This window comes from Hippocampus guttulatus, chromosome 5, assembly GCF_054856545.1.
Source record: "Hippocampus guttulatus isolate MCC_2025c chromosome 5, RoL_Hgut_1.0, whole genome shotgun sequence".
In the NCBI taxonomy this organism is placed as follows: Eukaryota; Metazoa; Chordata; class Actinopteri; order Syngnathiformes; family Syngnathidae; genus Hippocampus; species Hippocampus guttulatus.
Window position 1 is genome coordinate 12448372 of NC_141265.1, and position 21949 is coordinate 12470320.

Genomic DNA, 21949 nt, shown 5'->3' on the forward strand with positions numbered 1-21949 from the left:
GTGGGCCTTTGACCTGAATTTCAACACCAACAAAGTAGTTTCATTCTTTAAAAAAATAAACATGAATATAAATCAGCAATCCCCAATTAGCAGCCTGTGGGGCAAAACCATGAGAGCAAATCATCCTGGTCAATTTGGCCTGCGACTTGGCAACCTTGACACAATTTGCCCCTCAGTGAATACACATTTTTTGAACCCTACTGTATGTGGTTTATCAAGTCAATCCAATGTAGCTTGGGCTTTTGGCGAAGGCTTTGATTGAGTGACTCTGCGTTCTTACAAGACTGAGGCAGATGATTGAAGTGAAAGGATGAATGCAAAGTGACAGGCGTGTCACTCCTGTCAGGTATGAACAGGAGTAAACAAAATGGGATGCATTTGAAAGCAAACTAGCGCAGTGGTACACACACATCTCATTGTCAAATGAAAGAATGAGCTTTGATGTAACCTGATTTAATCGTACATGTAAATGAATTAAACCTAACCCTTGATTTTGCACACCCTGGACTGATTGTCATTCAAACGCAGGCTGCTGTCATACTCGATCATTTTTTTCCCCATCATGTTTAGGTCCATCCATCTTCTCTGGACTGGTTGCCAGTCAATCACAGGGTACATTCAGGAAAACAATGAGCCACATTCTGTTACAAAGACCTAGACGTATTCATGGAGTAAATAACTATATGTTTAAGTAAATTGACTAGTTAGACTAGTACTCTGCTTATATGCTCAGCTGTGTAATTTTCTGTTGTGACCAAGACGAGAAGAGCGGAAAACTGTAACGCGAGCATTGTGGTTAGCGTGGACTTTGAAACCCATCAACCGATTTAGACCAGAGAACTAACACCAGGTTTGAAAGCCCACCGATGTAACACTCATGTATCAGAGCAACACCTCAGGTCTTTCTTCTGCTCTACCAGATGAGGAACAAATGTTCCACGTGAGTCACATTCAGTCGTCCTTTATTGGGCCAATCAAGCAAATGAGTCTTCATCAGGTTACTCACTGTCGAGGACTGATTAAGAAGAAGGGAGTAAAGAAGTTCTACACTCTTAAAGTGATTGCCTCAATCATCCTATTAATTTGTGTAGATTAATCCATGCACAGCCCAAAGCGCATCTTTCTCTTGTCATATTCAAATATTTTAATTCCTCTTGTATGCTTGCAGTGAAATAAGAAACACGCCAGAGAAATTAATGTCGAACAGCAGCATTTTTTTTCTTAACCCTTTCAGGGAGCGCTTATCATGTTATCAGGTTACAAGGTGCATGAAAGGGTTAAATCAGTTTAAAGTGTCCGCAAAATGGCCGTTTACCTGTGCTGACAAGTACAATAGAAGAAAGGTACGGAGGAGGGCATTGATGGACATGGAAATATGTTGCATGTTGTGTGCAGCAAACGATTTCCCCCAGTTCGAGTCTTTCACAAGACCTCCAAGCCCGCCCAACCAAATCGGGAGGAAAGCGAAACCAGGACGCAAGTGTACATGTACCAGAAGGAAAATAAGAAGAGGAATGGATTTGAGCTGACAACATAATAGCAGTAAAAGCCTCAGGGCTGTAAATGGAGGAGCTGTCGATTTATTTCCGGAGGACATGTTCATCGACTTGACTTAGCACTGCATAGACCGACGCATCCAGAGATAATGTCACGTCTCGTCGGATGAACCGAAGCATTTGGGGGCAGGAATGAATGGAGGACCCTGAGCTATAAAACAATAGTCTCTTTCAACACAAAGACCGAAAAATATTTCGGGTGTGACAGATAAAATACAATTGCTTTCAACACAAGGTGAGGTGGTCCCATCTTTTAGCCATGCAACTTCTTGTGGTTTAAAATTGCTCGGTTGACCTCATCCCCCAACTCGAGGTCGGTGCCTTTTATAAAAATCAGCCATGTAGGAAAAAAACAAACAAACAAAGCGGCAACCCGCAACTTCAGGGGCTTCAGAAACGAATGCACCCCCCCCCCCCAAAGAAATCGATTTTTAGAGTGGTTATGAAGTTTATATACTGCAATACCCTTGCACGTGGAAAAGGTGAGCTACAGTGGCCTGTGTACTTTTCAGCCATTTATCGAATGCTGGGGAGAACATCAAAGATTTGCGTGGAACAAAAGAAGACGTTAATCAGTGGGCCGGCGTAATCTTGGGCAAGACGACGACACAAAGTGAAGACGCACATCAGTGAGGAAACAAGTAAAAAGGGGGCTTGTTGTCATTCCATTTTCAAAATGGAATGCAAAAGAGAGAGTGTTATCAGCTGGCAATAGGGACCTTCATCTGGGGAGTTTGAAAACCGAGGATATGCTAAGTCGATAAATATAGTGGAAGAAGGGGCCCTGAATTGATGGGTGCTTGAAGTGGAGTGGAGTTATAGAGGAGACAAATGAAAGATGGAGGGCACAAAGACTTTTGCTAAACATGACGAGGATGAAAACAGTTGATTTGAGGACTGGGAGCAGAAATCCGTTAATGGTCCAATAAGAATTGAACTGATTGGGACGAGGGAAAACAAAGCATATCATCGTCAGGATGGCTTTTCCTGGCCTGTGCCCCGAATTAGTTAAAAGCCACTTAGCCTGTGCGAGGTGTTGGCTATTATCATTAGTTAAGCTCCATTTTCCATCTATTTGCTAGAGCGCTTCATTAGGGTCACGGGTAACTTGAGCCTATCACGGCTGATTTTGCATGCTAGGCAGCCAGTCGGAGGCCATGTGGACAAACAATTAGTCCACACTTACATTCCCACCTATGGGCAATTTAGAGTCTTGAAATTTCTATAACAATGTTTTTGGAATGTTGGGGGGGGTGGGGGGGGGGGCAAGGGCAAGACAGAATTCCTGGCGAAGACCCGTGCAGGCAGAACGGTCAAATAGAAATCTGTCCATCAATGATCGATTCATCGATTGTTAATAGTGAGCCAAATGCTCATCCTTAGTCGCAAATCCAACATATTCAGTAGCGGAAAGTGCCAGGAGTCATCCACTCTCACAGTGGCAACTGTCTATGGATGCAAAGTCGTCCAACCATATTCAAGTGAAGATCCCCTTGGGGAATCCGCATCAACAAATACACACACGCATGGTTTTCAACCTGGCAGCGGTGTGAGTCAGCACCCCCCCCCCCCGCCCCCCACCGCCACTCACAACCTCGAAGCTGTAGCCGATGTGGAACAATGCTTGAAAAGAATATACAGACACAAGTAGGTCGTCTATAGAAGCGCATGCGCGCTAAGTGTGGGGATTGATGAGAGGAGGCTGCAATAGGGACGGCCTGGGTGCAGGTCTGTCCATTTTTTGAGGCAGGCCTTGCCCCAGGTGTTACGCTTCCGATTGATATCTATTATTGTGCCTTCTCCCCAAATGTATTTCATTTGGCTTGTGGGTGACCGTGTAATGAATTTAGGATTTCCCAAGAGCTCAATCTAGGATTTAGGTACCTGCCTACCTACCCAATGGTCTGAAAGTAAGAGATTCTTGTGCCATTTGTTGCTTCGACAAACTGTGAATGCATTTTATTATTCTCCTGTGGAGAATTACTGCCACATCAGATTTTGCTTTTTTTTTTTCATGAGCTGCATTATTATCACTTTCAAAACTTTGTTTACAGCAGAACGAGATTCTAACATGGACCGAAAATTGTATGTTCACCCCCCCCCCCCCAGATTAAAATTCAATTCATTAATTATTCATTTAAATTTGATTTTGATTTAACATTACATTTGGCATTTTTTTTGCTTGCATATCTTTTGTGGTTCATATTCATCTACTTTATAACCTCTTTTTTTGTTTGTTTGTTTTTTTTGTTTTTTTTTTGTAAAAGCCCAAAACAAAATTGGTCATTATTGGCATGTCATTCAAAGGAGACAAACAACTCATATTTGTTGACAGTAGTCAGACTGAGTCAAATTTTACTGGAAAAAAAACTATTCCCAAAAGATTAGCAGGTCCGGGTGAATGTTTTAGAAAAAAAACTATTCTTTGTATCTTCTCTGGAATATAAACACTGGTGAGTACTGTACATTGATAAGATGCATTGAGGTCAACTAATGGTTTTAAAACTCATTCAGTACCAGCCAATTCTAGACCAAGTCTGAAAAGACATTTAAAAACGTCTGTGGGAGTGAATGAGCTAGTTATGTTTGTAATTTTCATAGTCGCTAAGTAGATGACAATATAAGGCATCTGCTTACTCTTCAAAGGCAATATTACAATATTTACCCGTCAACTGTGGCTGTGGTAGCGTACTAACATGGCAGACATGGTTTTCTCCAGTTATTGATTCCTCCTTCAGGTCCCCCACACACTGATCCACTGGACCGCAGGAGCTGAGGGCTGATGCATCAGTGAGATAACATAACATGTCAAAGTGTCCGTGTGTGTTGTGGCAGTAGAGTCGCGTGGCGAAACAGACCATCTTTCACACCTTGGCGCAGGTTGACGTGTGTGCCGTTCATTTATTCTGACACAGCGGTGCGCTTGAGAGGATGGCCTGATGCTTTGTTGCAGAAAAACACAGCAGTCATAGACGGCATGCGGGAAAATAACCTGGTTTGGATATAGCGGAGTATTCTGACAATCTCAAATTGATAAAAGTGCACTTACCTTAGCCGTTTCATTCTTTGACCACATTTTCTGCATGGTCGGTGTTTGCTCTGCTTAGAATGAGGCAGTAGATTGCGAAGATGTGAAAAAAGAAAATACACTGAAAATACAACAATGAGAAGAAACTCATTACAATGACAAATATGAAGTTTTTTTTTAATTTATTTGCCAGGCTTTAGGTTTGGTTGTTGGGTTTGCTTTTTACTTTCATTTTTGAACAAAAATTAGGATACAGCGTAGGGAGCCCATCCACACAGTGCACTTTGCAAGGTTTTCTGACTAACATGGAAGATCCTGACGCAGCTATATCATTTACATTATGGGTTAGAGGTGACCCTATCATTCAAAAAATGGTTCTATCCAACAGTTTATGTTCTGTTCATTTATCATTTTCATCTCCTTGATCATTTCATAGTGCACACTACTCAGTCATGTCTGTCTATTTTCAGCCCCAGCTGGAGTGACGGGCGTTTCCCTCTAGCAGGCGCATCTGTTGTCTCACGTGTTTACCAATCAAGCCTGCCATGTTCTCGTATTTAGGAACTGCCAAGCTGCCTAGTCTCTTGTCGGATTATTGACCTTGCTCGCTGTAGTGCTTCAAGCGTTGTTTTCCAGACCTCTCGATATTCTCTGTAGTCGCTCTTGTTGTTTATAGATTCTAGTTTGTACGTACTTTTATTAGTTTTTCTCATTGCTCTTCATCTTTGGCTTTGCATTACTTGCTTCTTGACATTTTGTTTGTTTATTCTTGGTGTTCCCTAATGCCTTGTGACCAGCGATTTCTGTTTGGACTTTGTCGGTGCACTTTTCTGTAAAGAAATATTTTTGTTATAACACTTTGTCTGAGCCTGCATTTCTAGAATCCAAAAATATTATTCGGTTCATTCCAGAACCTGACACTACTCATTAGTAGCAGTGAAAAAATACTATTTCACAGCTACCTGCTTTTGAGGAGAAAATATGCAGAAAGTAGAGAATCTAATTATATTCAGTCCAAATAATTATACAGTACAGGTACTGTATGTACTTGTCATGGTCTGAATTCAATCCAAAATGTCACAGTTGGAAGTTATGCTGGAGAGAAAATCCTTAAAATAGAAACATGAGGAAAACCGCTGACGGATTTGACCGGCTTGCAAAATTGGATCCATCAGCGATGGACCGTATGCTGCGTTTTCATCATGCAACGATCATTCCTCCGCAGAGATCTGCCTTGGATGGATGTGTGGGTTGGCAGTGACATTGGCGGCCATGTTTCAAGAGTGATCAGTGAAACATTCCAAAAGACTGAACTGACACGAATTTGTTCACTCCTACACCCTCCGAATTGGTTTATTGCTCTTGCTTGAGTCAATATCCTCGAGGAAAAAAATCAAGTAAACATCCATCTGTGCAGCAGTAAAACAATTTTGAGTGATTCTTAAGCAAAAATCGGTATGCACTTTTGGTGATGTTGCTTTTATAGACAAAAACAAATGATTTGCCTTCCAACGTCACGTAAGGTAGCAAGCCTAATAAAGGTCCATTTTATTCTGGGAAATGAATTTAGATGATTTGTATCTTAATAATTGAATCGCCGGATTGCTTGCCTACCCACCATGTGGGAAATTACCGTAATTTCCGGGCTGTAGGGCGCACCCACTATATTTTTCAAGGAAAAATGATTTTATACATTCAAAAGCCGCACCTGCCCATAATGTAACATGAGATCTTTGCAAAGAAAGACGGTACACAGAAAGAGGTTTCAACATTTAATAACTTAATTCCTTTGGGGTATCATGACAAATACATGTCACAAACATTTTATGAAACCACCTGGAAAATGTTTTCAAATGATTGAAACCATGTGTCACGGTTGTGTTTTCGGTCTGGCCAGCAGGTGGCATGAGCGGACTTCTGTGCACACCTGCTGCCAATCTGTGATTAGTAGACTCAGTGTTTAAGGACTCCTCCGCCGTGCACCTGTTGTCGGAGTATTGTTTATTGAATTGCTGTTCCTCTGCTCATTGACTAGTTGGCTTTAGACCTCGTCGTGTTTCGCTTTTGTATTCTCGGTACCCATGGTGTAGTAAGTACTGATTTTGTTTTGTGATTGGGCTTTCTTGCGTGTATTTTTGATACATTGTTTTTTGTTTGTATTCGCTGTCTTTATTTTTCTCCCTTGCCTTTTGTGCAAGCACTTTTTGTTATCCGTTTTTGCCCTCTGGTCCTTGTTGTGACCAGCGCTTTATGTTCCCTCTTTATCGGTGCGATTTGTACATTAAAATATATTTTTTCTACGGAGACCTTGTTTAAGTCTACGCTTTAGGATCCAAACTAAACTCGGCTTGTCCGAGACATAACACCATGCATTCTAATTGTCTTTTAGCTCACAAGAAAAGGAACCTTCACGGGGTTTTATGAGCATGTGAGATAAAGAGGCACGAGTACGCTAACTGGCCTAATGAGTTGCGGATTAGCGCGGAAACCTTAATCGTGCTAAACTAATGCTTTGTGAGAAAGTGTCGCGGCCACGGTGTCGGCCTGCGTGGTTAATCCAGTCTGTGATGCTTTTGGCCGCTTCATTCAGCTCAAATAATTTGCCTTTCTCCCCTCCCCCCAAAATTAAATATATAAGTTTAACCTGCTTTAATTAGCAAAGACTTGCACAATGGCCAGTGAAATTGAAACCGCTTTTCAGTCTACTCATTAATCAGTTTTAATCTGCTCGCCTGAAATAACCCCCGTTAGCTACTGCTAAGAAGCACAATCGCTCCACACAATGTATTGCCAATTAAATACAGAATGGCTTTTGTGTGCATACTTTCTTAGCGGCCGCCTCCAAATGAGTTTTCTCACTGTAACTGCTGTAACGCGTATAAATTAGATGAGGACAGAACTCGGACAACGTCATGAAACAATCAAGAATGAGTCGGCATGATTCAAGAAGTGACCCCCAGCAAGATATGGTCGGAAATACTTTCAGTAGTGAAAATGGACGCCAGATGCTCCATTATTTAGCGGGGTTTCTCCACAAATAAAAAAACAAAACGAAATTGTCCTTTTATTAAGATGATTTAGTATTTAAATGGATTGCATTCAACATTTTCACATATATTTTTGGCATTCTTCTTGTTACTTGATTTCATTCATCAGTTCACTTTGCATTTCATTTCACATATTTTTACGCAGGCTTGGTGAAGCAGCCTGTGGCTCATTATCCAGGGTTATTTTGCAGTGTGTTCCCTTTGTGCATTTGGGATCACAAGCGTGAGCGCAGCTGCCGTGTTAGAAGACCGTGTGCATGGCGTTCTGGGAAATAAACGAGAAAGAAAACTTGGTGTTTGAAATCATGATCACAGTGTTTACGATTTATGGGCAAAATCGCCTTGGCCCCTGAGCCACATGCTGCTTCATCATGTCTAATGGCAAATTATGAAGTTATCTGTTTCCGTGTATCCGTCTTTTATGGTAAATTTCTATTACAGAAGAGGTTAACTTCTGCTGCCACTCGCCACAAGATGTCTATTGACAAATGATGATACACGATGGGGAGGTGGAATGTGAAGCAGTTATAAATGAGTTGGCCTTGTGGCCAAACATACCATTATTTATACGGAAAGTACATAGAAAAAGTTACATTCTCCTAGTCACATGCATACAAAGACTCGCGTCGCGGTCACAAAATCTACTGTTAGGTACACTTACTTGGAGCAAAGGCGCACACGATTACCGCAATCAGTTTACAGTTTAAGTGAGATAATAACCTTGGGTGATGAGCCACATGCTGCTTCACCTTGTCGAAAGAGAAACCGCACGGTTGTCTGATCATAGGTCGCAGCCTGTTCTCAGAAATTCCCATGACAGAAGTGGACGGTTTGTGTTGCCATGAGGGTAAACACAAGATGGCTGGTGAGGAATGAGGATAATCTCGATGTTCTGGTGGAATGGTAAATGTTTCAGGAGAGTCTAAGCTTTTCATTACAAATAAGATGAGTGTACAATATTCTCATGTGCAGATGGGTAATTAAAATTGGTGCAAATCTTAGAAGAATAATAATATGAATTTAAAAAAAAAATGAAAAAGACGACCATGGCTTTGAAGGGAAGATAACATGGGAGTGTGTTGGGCGAGTAGAATGCAGAGGTATTATTTTGATACGGTAAGAAGCGGGCGAGTGTGGACAAGTGGAACGGCACTGAACGGCAGATAAAGCTCTCGAGGTGCGGAAAGCACAAACACGCCAGAGACTCGGTGAGGGGGAAAAATAAAAAATAAAGTGGCCAAGATCCCATCCTTTCAGCGGCAGACTTTTTCTCATCTCATACTTCAAATGCAGTTTTATCAAAGCGTAAACGCTGTACGATTGTGCTTGAAAAGGAGCTCGACGGTGGATCAATAGCGGCGACGTTGACGCAACACTCCAGACTCATGTCTCGACTTCAATCTCATTCACTGGCTTCAATTGTGGTCATTTTGCTTTTAAGGCGAAGGCATCAATCATTGTACCCGAGCTCTATTTTAGTGATGGTCATTGGGGGCTGGAAGAATGGCTTGTTGACTCTGTCTTTGTGTTTAGTGGTGTGTGTGTGTGGGGGGGTTATTCAACACGAGGTGACATTTGATAAGACATTTACAGTCACTACATTTAGAGTCGCCATGTTGCCAGTGTTCGACGGCCACCCTGTGACGATTTTGTACTTTTTGACATAATGGGATTCTCTGCTTTCCAGTTGACATGATGTAGCCAAGCAACCAATGACAACACGCACAGAGCAAATATAACCATTTACAAGAATAATGGTTTCTAATTAGAAAAAGAAAGGTTAGGGTTTCAGGTTAGCATTTGAAATGAAGACGTTACACGATTTTAGGGTTTTAACAAGGGCTGTGGTTTCGAGTAAGGCTTCAAATTGGTGTTGAGCGCATGGGTTAGTGTTTTAAATTAAGATTTAAAGACAGAGTTTTGGTTTCAAATTAGGGTTTTAAGGCAGGGTTAGTGATTTGTATTAGGGTGTGAAGCAGAGGTTATCAAAATAGGGATTGAAAATTCGGTTCTAGGCCAAGATGAGATTTTAATTTTTTTTTTTTTTCCTCAATTCAGAAGTAAAGTTTCTCACTAGGATCAATATTGCAAGTTAAAAGTTTCAAGAGTGGGTCGGGCTCCACCTCAAGAAAGTGTTTCCATCATGAGTTAAGTGTTATGTGTCGGTCTGGTTACGTTTGGTTTTGATTCCTCATGTGCTCTTTTTTCACCACCTGTTCTCGTTATGTTTATGTTCCTTGTGTGTAGCCAATTAGCTCCCTCAACCCTTTGTGTCTTGTCCAGGTGTTTCTTGTTGTCTCGTCACTTAGCTTGTATTTAGTTGCCTGAGTTTCTGTCAGTCTTTGTTGGGTCATTGTGAGCATACGTGTGCTCCTGTCATGTTTTGTTTCCTGTTATAGTTTGGTTTGATACTTGTGATTTCCTAGCATTTTTTGGAGTACTTTGACTTCGTGTTTTTTCCATTGTTTTTTGTTAAATACGTTTCGGTCAATCCACCGTGCTCCTCCTTGCCTCCCTGCTTTTTGGGGTTCCTCCAACTACCATCACGCAAAACGTGACATTAAGGTTTCTAATAACGGTTTCGTGTGTGGGTACAGGGTTTCAAACTAGCGTTTGGTTTTACTCATTCAACATTTTGAAATCTGTCAAATTAGGGTTCGAGCCACTGACAAGGTTTCAAGTTAGGGTTTCAAAGCAACGTGAAGGTTTTCGTTAAGGGTTTCAACCTAGATACGGCGTTTCATGTTACGGATTTATGCCCGTTTTAGGGTTTAAAATTAGAATGTGAAGCCTGTAAAGATTTCAATTTATAATTTCAACTACTTCATAAAGAAAGAATGGTGAGTAGAATTGAACGTTGTCTGCTTCTCTTCCCTTCCTGCAGCGTGCGAGCTCATGAACCGCGGCATCCTGGCCTTGGTCAGCTCCATCGGCTGCATGTCGGCGGGCAGCCTGCAGACGCTGGCCGACGCCATGCACATCCCGCATCTCTACATTCAGCGTTCCACAGCCGGCACGCCCCGCTCGGCCTGCCCGCCCACCAGCCGCAGCCCCGGAGCCGACGACTACACCCTGATGGTGCGCCCGCCCGTCTATCTCAACGAGGTCATCATGCAAGTGGTGTCCGAGTACAGCTGGCAGAAGTTTGTCCTTTTCTACGACTCTGACTTTGGTAAGAGGCATTCCAGCTCTGAGCTCTGTTTGTATTTTTTGTTGTCATTTTTATTCTTTATTATTATACAATTATTATTGTTTTTTACATGATGCACAGCTCTCATTTATTGTGCAATACTGTAATCTAATTGTAACATGTATTTGTTACACATTTTGATGCATTTGTATGCTTCAAAAAACAATCTCCGAATTTTGGCGGGGTTGGAACAGATTAGGGCATTTACATGGAAAAAGCATCTCTCCTTACAAAATGTACTAGTTAAGAAATTTCTACCAGAAGCAATTAATTTCATAAGTAGAGGTACCACTGTATTATTATTATTGTAATATAATAACAGCAATATCATATGTAATATTTACTCATCCTCAGTTTAGTCCAAATCTATACATACATTTTACCAGATTTTCTTTTTCTCACCGCACAAAAACTGCATTAAAATATGTACTCCAAACTTAAGACTTGATTAAAAATGCATCTAGTGTTTCAATTTCAAATACATCTTCAAACAGCCAGATCTGTATCACAATGCCCTTAGCCCCCCTCCCAGTTAAGTAGTTTCTTCATCTCACAAACAAACACGCAGGCAATGAAACAGCTTTGCCGGGGTAACAAATGTCCTCATTATTGATAAGGCTTCTTTCGGAGCCACAATTCTTGGACTTGAAGAGCCGTTTTCAGTCACTGATATGAGCGAAATGAGACGGAAGCCAGATATCTGTAGTCGAAATGGATGGAACTCATCTCTGGGGGGTGATTTTTGAATTAAACTCGCGCAAGGGCACCAGTGGTGTCTCAGCATGGAAGGACATTAGTGAGCTAATGGATATATGGCTAAATCAAGAGCGCTGTCCTCCCTAATCGTGTCTGCCAGGCAACTCATTTGACACGTCAGTGCGTGCTTGCCGTCTCATTCTACCTCTTGTTGTCTATCTGCTCCCTTGCACGTTATTCCTCCCTCTGGTGTATGTTCTGCGGTCCTTTACATGCAAGTGTTGCTCTACGGGGGTGTTGCTTCACAGAAGCGGACACCCTCGTGTCACCGGAGAAATGGGTTTGTTTACGCCCTTTTTTAAAATATTTTAATATGTGATACTGCAGGAAATAAAAATGTAAATTCAAACCTCAGGTTACCTTCAGTTGCAAATTGCCCCGACTTACAGGAGCAACGATTCAAATCCAGATCCTCAGAACTGTGAAATAAACATGTTCAAAATGCGCTCGCCTTGTTGCCTGTCCTTATTTTGTATGGCAATGCAGAAAATATCCTCAAGTGCCATACCTGCAAGGCTCTGCAGTGGCTCCCTCTAACTAAGGAAAAAAAAAAAAAAGAGTATTTCTTTAAATTATCATTTTTTTTATCATAGTTTCATTTATCTCAATACTGTAGCTGCAATTCAATATTTGAAGATTATGGTAATCTTGTAATATTAATATAAAGTGTTGTTTTTTTTTTTTTGCTCGAAAGATGTTTCATACTCATCAATGTGATGCAGGATTAGACTAGCAGACTAAATGTCATGGCACACCACCGAACAAAAATGTCAAGTATTAATACTGAAATAATAACAACCTCTTATTATTTTATATGACATCTGGGCCTGCCTTGTTGCAGGCAAAGGCGATTTATTTGCATAAACCGATTTAATCTGCGACGTGAATGGCAACATTTGGTTCTGCCATCTAAAGGAAGAGCATTTGTTGTTGTTGTTGCTGTTCTGCCTGCCACGATATGTTGCCAACATAGACTGAAGATATAGTTGAAATGCATCAGTCATCATTTTTGGACAAATTAAGAGAAACTGCATAATTTTCTCCAGCATACCAGATTGATCTTTAGCGTGCCGCGCCACCCTTGAATCATTGTACTGTCACCATTGCACTATATAGGGTGTGTGTGTGTGTGTGTGTGTGTGTGTGTGTGTAAGATGATATGCTAATAAGGCTTATTTAGCCGTGTGTATTGTTGTATGTCAAAATAAATGTCTCGTGTTTAGTGTGGTTTACAGAAAAAGAGAGTGTGGTTCATCCTTATGTTATCAGCTCACCGGTTTGGATATATTGTTCATTAAACATGCTACAGTTTGCTGAAAATATGTGCGGGTACTCATTATTGCTTTTTTTGAATGCATCGGACACAAGTAAAAGTAAACCGCATGTGACATGTTATCTTCATTTTAAACGTCGAAAGAGTTTTGTGGTTCCTTCTATTTTCTGTGAGAAATGGGCCTAAGTGGCTCTTTAAGTCTACTTTGCTGCTGACCGCTGGACTATGGCAAACTGTGACGAATGCATGAAGCTAACCACCATGATGAAGTGTCTCTATTTGACAAGGTCGGAGCATCATTATTAGCCGCGGTGGGCGGAATATGTACTGTTTGTCCACACGGTTACCTCCGTCAATGCCGACTAACTGCTACTGTTTCAAACTATCTTCCTTTCGTCTGCATTCTTGCACGTTGAGAATGGAGGTCATTTAGCTGTGAGTCATACAGGAGAAATGGGTGATGCATTGTTCCTAATGGGCCGAACCCAAAAAATGTTTCTCTTTCAAACACACCCTTAATGAGTGATGTCAAAGCAAGTAGTTTGCTTTCTCTCGCCGGTGGGGAAAGCACCAGCTGCGACCACATTCATCAGTCGGTGGACGCCGCACACAGACCAGCCCGAGCCTCATAAAGAGACACGTGATAGTTTTCTGCCTTCAGTGATTCAGGGTTGAATTACTTCTCATGGCCTAATGAGCCTCCATTTTGCTCACTGTACTCGATTTGAAAAAAGAAGTAATGCGTGGTCATTGATCTCCAATGGGAACTCTGCGGTGGGATTGTTTTGAAAAGCATTCCAGCGTCTCCAACTCAATCTCCGGCTGCATTAAAACCGTTTATCGGTTTACTAAATATATCAGAGGGAAGCATCTTCTAATGAGTGAGCTCCAGCAAGCGATTTATTTCTTGGTTTAATATTGAATAACTGCACTGACTAATGCGGCCCTTGTTGGCAGTGTGTGTGTGTGTGTGTGTGTGCGGGGGGGGTCGCAACACTCGTCCTCCAGTTCGGTGTAGCATTCTTCCCCATCATTATATCACCCACACAAAGTAGATTCCGGTATTAGTCATGAGCTTTTTGGTTCAGTGTTGGTGGATTGTGAGTAGCCTTCTTCACATTTTCTGTAATGCATATCATGGACATCACAAGCTAAAAGCAGAAACCGGTGAACAGCGTCTTGCATGTACCGTATTTTCCACACTATAAGGCGGAAAAGCATTCCATTTTCCCAAAAGCCAACAGTGCGCCCTCTCATCTGATGCACCTAAGATACGTTGTCAAAGTCTCTTTTATATTCCCCGTGGAGTTGTTTCCCTGTGAGTGTTCCTATGCCATCTAGTGGTGATTATTAGCAGGAACTAATCGTGCCCTAAAAGGGTTCTCCCCGACACTAATTGACACGTGCATTTGCCAACACATACTCAAACAGACAAGTACTTTGTGGGCTCTGCGCAGCCATTATGAAACGAAGATAATACCTAAAGCAAACTTAACTACTGACTAAACGAAGGAAGAAGGAGACAAGCAAGACCTCTAAGTATATTTAGCCCCTTGTGGAAGTGACCCCGAGGTTTATGGGCCTTTTTGTTGAATCAATTGTCTTCAGAATTTTGTCTTTCATTTATTATTTTGTAATGCCATTTGTATTTGTAGGTTTCATGTCCGTGTTTGTGACCAGTTCTCATGGCTTTGTTACAGCGCAGTGGCTGTGAAGGCTCTATATAAATAAATCTTTATTGTATTGTTGTAGCGTAACACCATCGAGTGGATGCATAGTGCAACTGCAGCCACAATCATAGCTTCTATGCGCCTTATAATGCAGTGCGCCCTATATCTGAAAACCGTTTTTAAAGAGGCCATTCTTTGAAATTGCGCCTTATAATCCGAAATGCCCTGTAGTGCAGAAAGTACTATAATTGAGAATATGGAACAGCTGAACCCAAAGTAATTCCACAACTACATTCATCATTATTTTTTTTCGACCTTGTTGAGAAGAGCTAAACCAAAAAGGTGACCACCAAATATTGCCAGGCTCGGACAAAATACCCTTCAGCAAACCTCAGTCAGGACTTGAACAAACACAGAACATCACTGAGAAAACTTTTCAAACGTTGACCCCAAATTCCATCCCGAATGGGCAGTTTCAAACCTGATACACGTTTTGCACAAAAAAAAGATTCTACATTCAACACACCCGAGATACCCTCTGTGGCTTGTGGTCGCTGGTTTGCCGCAGGGACCGTCTGGGGTTTGGCCATGTGGTTCACTCAGCAAGTGTAGATTCTTTTAAAGTATCACACGTGTTCCCTAATGAGCTTCCCCGTTGTCCATGGAGAAAGGAAAACATACAAGAGCCGGAGAAAGTTGTATCATCACAGTGCCGGTATGGTCCTTTACAAATGATACCAGGGCTCCCAAAAGACCTCTCATTTTTCAAAGGAGACTCTTTTAGAGATCAGACAGTCAAATGTGTCCTTTCAAACGGTGCTATGGTACAACTGTGCTTATTTTCAGCTCCAGTGGTGCGACCCAGACGACAAGGACATGTATTCTGTCTCTTCTACCAATCGTGTCTTTCTTTGAAGCCGTTCTTTCTCGGCCAACACCGTCCTGTATCACCATGTACTTAAACTTGGAAAAGGGATTTTCATGAAGAACGTAAGCCTTACGTCGTAAGGCATTGTTTGCCATTGTAGGCACTGCTGCATTGTCCTACATTTCTGCATCGTGGCCCTTACCTGATGATTTAAAGTTCATAACTCTTAAAATAACGCTACCTTGCGCACCCAACACTGCGTGCCTTCTAATAATTTATATTAGATCCGATGCATCTTAAATCTTTTCGCGAGCAGTCACAAGCTGCTCGACAACAAAGGGAGATTTGTTTCCTCCCGTTTGTGTCCATAACTCTGAGAACTGTGAAAATGTCAAGAGCCAATATCGCCGGTTTGCACAAAAAGAAGCGGAAAGCGTATCACGTCACATCTGCTGATAGTGCACTGAAGAGTGTCGTTTGTCTGCCGACCAAGAAAGATTAGTGGACAAGTTGGATACGGGAGTGGCATTAGTTAGGTATTAGCAATTGTAAATTCAAAGCAAAGGGGAAGGAAACAATGTCACTGTCTGTCACCAAAGAGATTTTGTCTTTTTTAACTTCTGCTCCAGTTACTTTGCATTGGAGACTCGGCACTGTGAAAGGAAAAACTGATCACTGTTACTTTGTTTTAATAAATTGACCGTGGACCACCGTGGATTATGAACGTAATGTTTTCAGCCAAAGAAAAATCCGAAAAACAATATGATATAAACTGTCTTGTATTTAGTAGGAGTTGCGAAGAGCATCTGGAAAAAAACTCAGTGATTCCCCAACGTTTTGCTCTTTGACCTTGAAGGTGCAAAAGACATATTGTAAGCCTCGCAAAGTGTATGGACGGTGAAAAACGTGCCTGGCATTTCAAATACTAGAAAGGTTTCAATTTGAGAAGCGGCTGACTAAACCGGAGAGTGCGCTTTAATCTCTGCGGGCTTCATATAGAATTTAACAGCCTGAAAACTAGAGGATGTGGAGGAAAGAGACTTTGGGGATCCCCCCCCTCCCCCATGCCTCCCTCCTTAGAGGTTTTTGAGGCAAGTTTGGCTGCAGTACTTGAAATTTATTTTTTATTTATTTGTTTTTTAACATATGTAATGTTTCACAAAGTTAGGCAATGTACCCAGTTTCACTTCTTATAATAGAGCTGAAGACCATCTACACATTTCCAAGTTTAAGGATAAATTAACCTCTGTGTTATGAAATTAATATCAAGTAAAACGACTCACCCTTTTAAATCAATACAGCCAAACTCTCTTTTCAACGTACCCCATTTACGTTTCCACCCCTATAACGTTCACATTTCAAAGTCCCGATTTCATGTAGTTTATTTTTCATTTGCAGATTTTCTTTCGCGTCTGCTTGATAATATTACCTTGTGCAAGAAATTGACATTGAATCAATTATTTTGTTTCTATCATACTGAGTAGCCCGACACTTCCTCAAGACCCAAGTTCCTGCTCTGGTTCTGTGGTTATCATCACACTTCTATGTTGATTTACCTTTGAATCGTAATATTTGCACAATATCACTCCAAATTATACATTTGGGGCGCTATCTTCATAAATCATTTCCGTTGTGATTTCCAGAATCAGCTGTAAATTTTTATTTCTAGACAACACAACTAATGTTTTGGCAAACAACACAACTGTTGTTACCCTAAATTGAATTTTTAAAGAAGTCTTGTGCCTTCTACGTAATGGATTTTCTTTCCAAATGCCCGGCAGTCGTACACAACACCGTGTGAGGGAGGACAAAAACTGAAGGGAAAGGCAAGCATAGAAACGACAGGTATGAATAAAGGTGAAAAGTACATTTGAGCCAAAAAGAAATGAAAAGTTCCCTGTTTGTAAGAAGGAAAGTAAACATGCGACACATTGAGCGTAAATACGTTTTCTCTGTGGCCTGTATTTGGCACCCAGCATATAACTACTTTGAGGACAAATGGGGAAAAAATGCTAAAAGATATGAAGACGGTAAGGAGTCTTTTAAGCAGTGAGGGGGAAGCGACAGAGCCGGCGGCATATTGCACATTGGCTTGAGCACGGTGGAGCGAATGAAAGCGAACAAATAAACAGAGAAACAACGTGCGTTGTTAAAAGGTGCAAGTAGCTTACATCCTTGGAGGATTTGAAATGTCTCTACCAATGAAAGGCTGGAGGAGAGGCAAACGCCAACACAAGCGACGTACAGCACAAACTGTTACTGAAGGAGAGAAACATAAGAAATCAAAAAGAAACATGGCTGGACTTCCTCAAAGCCCGTTAAAGCATTAGTTGACAGGATTGGTTGTTGCAGGTTTGTTTATGAAGAACGATCCTCATTTAAAAAGGAAGTCAGTTCAAATGCGACACGGACCCCTTGATATACAGTATGGTAGGTATACGCATCGGAAAGAGTGTCATGCTCGTTTCATCGTATATGCGTTTGGGTAATGAGCTGAAGTAATCTCAGCGATGGGACCTGTTAATACCCAGTGGATAAAGTTATCGCTGCTAGCTTCATTTATAATGTAGCATTCCCCAACGTGAATAAACTTCATGTTCCGTAACTCAGAGTTGGGATGTATTATATATTACCTGATGTATTTTCAAAAGAACACCATACTTCCGCAATATAGGGGCCCCAATTAGTCTTAAGATGAATGCCTCGCTCAAATAGACGTGCCCCTTTTTTAGCCATCAAGAAAAAGAATGTGTCAGAACCATAATTACCTCACTTCGTTAGACTGTCGCTCTCAACAGATATCACACTTTTACATTATACAGAACTCAAACAAAACCCTCACGGCCCCAAACGTAAATGTCAAGACGAGAATAAATGCAGAGTAAAAAATTTAAATACGCAAATTAAAAATGCAATACAAAATAAATAGAAAGACATTAAAAATAAACAGATTTGGATTTCACAAAATAAATACATATTACTTCTGTATTTATGTGTGTGTTGTTTTTAATTTAAAAGAAAACCTTGCTGTTATTATTTGAGCTTAAAAGGGATGCCCCTGGCCCTTGTGAGAATCAAGCACTTCAGATAATAAATGGATGTGTCGGGATCAAACCGAAACAAATAATGTTTCGGACCCAGAAATGCCGACGGAATACCAACAAAGTCCAAAACAGAAAACACTGGCCACAGGGATGAGGGGGGGAACAGGAATCAATAAAACACCCTTGCAAAAGGCAAGGGAATAGTAATCTGAGGATACAAACAAAATGACTGGAGTCCAATTGCACGAGAGCAGGATCAGTGACAAAACAATGACGATACTTAGAAAATGTGGAAATAGAACAAGAACGACTGATGAGATCGAGAGGTCTCAAAAAGCAACACTTGAGCAAGAGCAGCAACGAGGTCAATAATCTGACAAACAGTCCTTAAATACACTGAAGCTTGACTGCGTGATGCGACACGGGTGCACAGCTGAAGGGTCACACCCAACACTCCAGCTGGTGCTGAAACAAAAACAAGGCGGAGCAGAACATGACTGGATGGTCCCCTGCTTATTTATTCAGATAAAGGACCAGTGCTATTATTATTATTATTATTAAAAAAAGAAAAAAAATACACATTTTGCCTGCATGAGGTAATATAAATTCAAATGAAGTGAAACTAGAGTTTAGAATGATGTAAATAAATAAATAAAATTAAGCCCCAAACACGCAAATACAAACAATTTCAGCTGGACATCGCGTTACGGGGGCGGCTCAGTGGTCCAGTAGTTAACGCGTCGACCTCACAGTGCAGAGGTACCGGGTTCAATTCCAGCTCCGGCCACCCTGTGTGGAGTTTGCATGTTCTCCCCGGGCCTGAGTGGGTTCTCTGCGGGCACTCCGGTTTCCTCCCACATTCCAAAAACATGCATGGCAGATCAATGGAATACTCTAATTTGTCCCTCGTTGCGAGTGTGAGCGTGGATGGTTGTCCGTCTGTGTGTGCCCTGCGATTGGCTGGCAACCGGTTCAGGGTGTCCCCCGCCTACTGCCCGGAGACGGCTGGGATAGGCTCCAGGACCCCCGCCACCCTTGTGAGGATAAGCGGATCGGAAAATGGATGGATGGATGGATGTTGCGTTACGTGCAACCAAACAGAAAAGCGGTGCATGTCCATACTTCAGCCTTGGATATTAAATAGATGCAAGTAATCTTTCCTCACTCTAGTTTGTTTTCTTGTCATCAGATTAAAGTGTGGCCAGCTCAATTAAGAAGCTATCGTAAAATGCATCGTCAAACCTTCAATGAGATGCGTTATAATCCAATCCAATTTATTGGTTTGTTTTCCAGCAAATCGACATTGTGGGCTTGAAGTGGATACTGATGTGATTGCAATTGTGGTGTGTGAATAGCTTTAGGCTTCAGAACATCAATATCAACTACGACTGAGCGCTTTATGCACGTGAGAGTTTTTGGGAATTACAACGGATCGACAAGTCTGTAGAAGATTTCAGGATAATGGGCATGGGTGATAAACGCTTTGAAGGCGCAAAGCTCTTCTTACAGAGTGTATTTAACTTCCCTTTGGAGACCCTTTACTTTAAGGAAATACCGAGTGAATAAAAAAAAGAAAAAAGGGAATTAAAAAGACTTGAAGAATTATCTTTGTTCCGTTTTATTAGGTAAAGGAGGGGTTGTGCAGTGCATACAGACGAAATTCAGGATAAGCTTTGCGAAACTTGAGCCACCACATGATCACGAACATCCATTCATTGATTTGTGTATTTTTGGGAACCTATCTGTTCATGGCTGAAAGATTTTTTTTTCTCAGTTCAAGGCATTTCAGTAGTAGCAGAGTATAAAATAAAACGTTATTACATTTTAATTTGGGAAAGATTGTGCTTAAAAAAAACCTTGGGTCATGAGTCACATGCTGCTTCACCAAGACATTATCTGATCACAGATTTTCAATGACAGACTTGGACTTCATAGTGGAAAAACCTATAATGGTCGAGGTAGCTTCTTTTTTTTTCTTTTCGGCCAACTTTTTGAGGCTCATTCCATAATTTAAGAAGCTCTCATTGTTGGGCGTAGATGTGAAGGTGGAAGGACAGCCAGAAGTGTAGGCCCAGAGAAAGACAAAGATGTCCAACAGCTGAACATGACAGGGTGGCGGCGATTATATAAAAGGCTGCATTCAGGCACGCATTCAGCACACGAAAAAGAGTTTGTCAGGCCACAGCAAGGATGACCGAGGACACTGTTGAAATCGCTTTGTTTCATTTCAGCAACTATATCACCATCAGTGTATTTATTTTTTTAACCTATTTTAGCGCCCACAATCATAAAGTGTGTTTTCGTTGGCTTTGTTTTTCTTTTTTTTTCTTTTTTTGAGGCCACCGCAGAATTATACCAATGTCACGGAGGCATAAAATGTAATGGGGGTCACCCATCCATTCATTTTCTCTTCCACTTAGCGTCATATGTTTTATGTTATGTGTTGTGTTTATTATTTTACTTTATGTTAAATGTTTTGTGAAGCGCTTTGTTACAGCTGTCGCTGTTGTGAAAGCGCTATATAAATCAGCATGTATTGTATTGTATTGTATTGTATTATGGTTGAAGGAAAGCTGGAGCCTGTCCCAGCTGGCTTTGGGCAGGAAGCAGGGTACACCCGGAAGTGGCTGCCAGCTAATCGCGGCGATCGTGATTAGACAACATAAATTGACCTAAGCTTGGCATCAATCACGATAAATGAGTGGAATGTAAACTGCGAATCGAGTTTAGTCTTCCCCTGAGAAACACTCACCTTCCACGCAAGTAAGTACGCACGAGTCTGCACGTTTTGTCACTTCCTCCGTGACGCGGTCAGCAAAGAGTACACAATTGCACTGCAAAACGGGCCTTGAAAGAAAGAAAAAAAAGAAGCAATTAAATGATGCATTTCTTTATTTAATGTAAATTATACTGTATGTTTAGGAACAAAACTTAGAACCCGTTTTTCTGAGTAACAAGTTACAATGCCAAAATATGATTTTAATGGACAAAAAATTGGAGTGAAACGCTCTCACACAAAAAAAAAAGTCTTAGGACCTATAAGTAGGTCAAGACGTTGTTCATAGTTGAAAAAAAAAAAAGTAATTATCCAAACCATTGAGTCATTTGTATGGTAACAAAATAAGGATACAAGTGTCAGTTTGTTCACCGCTTGACTGCCTCAACACTTAATGAGGTACATGCAGGTCAAGGTAATCCTAATTAAGACACTTTGGTTGATATCCCTCGCTAATGATATCTGTGTGTGTGTGTGTGTGTGTGTGTGTACATATTGGTTTGTGTGTATCATACGTAAATCAGTGACTTAATGATGTATTCGATATGGAAACATGACATTGCCAGAGTCATAGCTATGCAATTAACTAGATTGATTGGTCTCGGAACTTGAAGCAAAGTGTGGATGCATTCATAGGACAATTTTACAGGATTATCGAGAAATGACACGTATCGTGAGATCAGAATACAAAATGAAAGACATTTCCATTGCTTGGTGGAGATTTTCGTGTATCCTAGTTCT

At 41.2% G+C, this 21949-nt stretch overlaps 1 protein-coding gene across 4 annotated transcripts in view; it reads left to right on the forward strand.

Moving 5' to 3' along the window:
* grid2 (glutamate receptor, ionotropic, delta 2) overlaps nt 1-21949 on the forward strand; it is a 377460-nt gene that overhangs the window by 191743 nt on the left and 163768 nt on the right. For all 4 annotated transcript variants that reach the window (XR_015100984.1, XR_015100985.1, XR_015100986.1 and 1 more), the window contains exon 3: nt 10516-10803. Coding sequence is in view for 1 of the 4 variants with exons in the window: in XM_086111957.1 (XP_085968083.1) it covers nt 10516-10803 (288 nt within the window). In the remaining 3 variants the exon portion in view is untranslated. The remainder of the gene's footprint in view (nt 1-10515; nt 10804-21949) is intronic.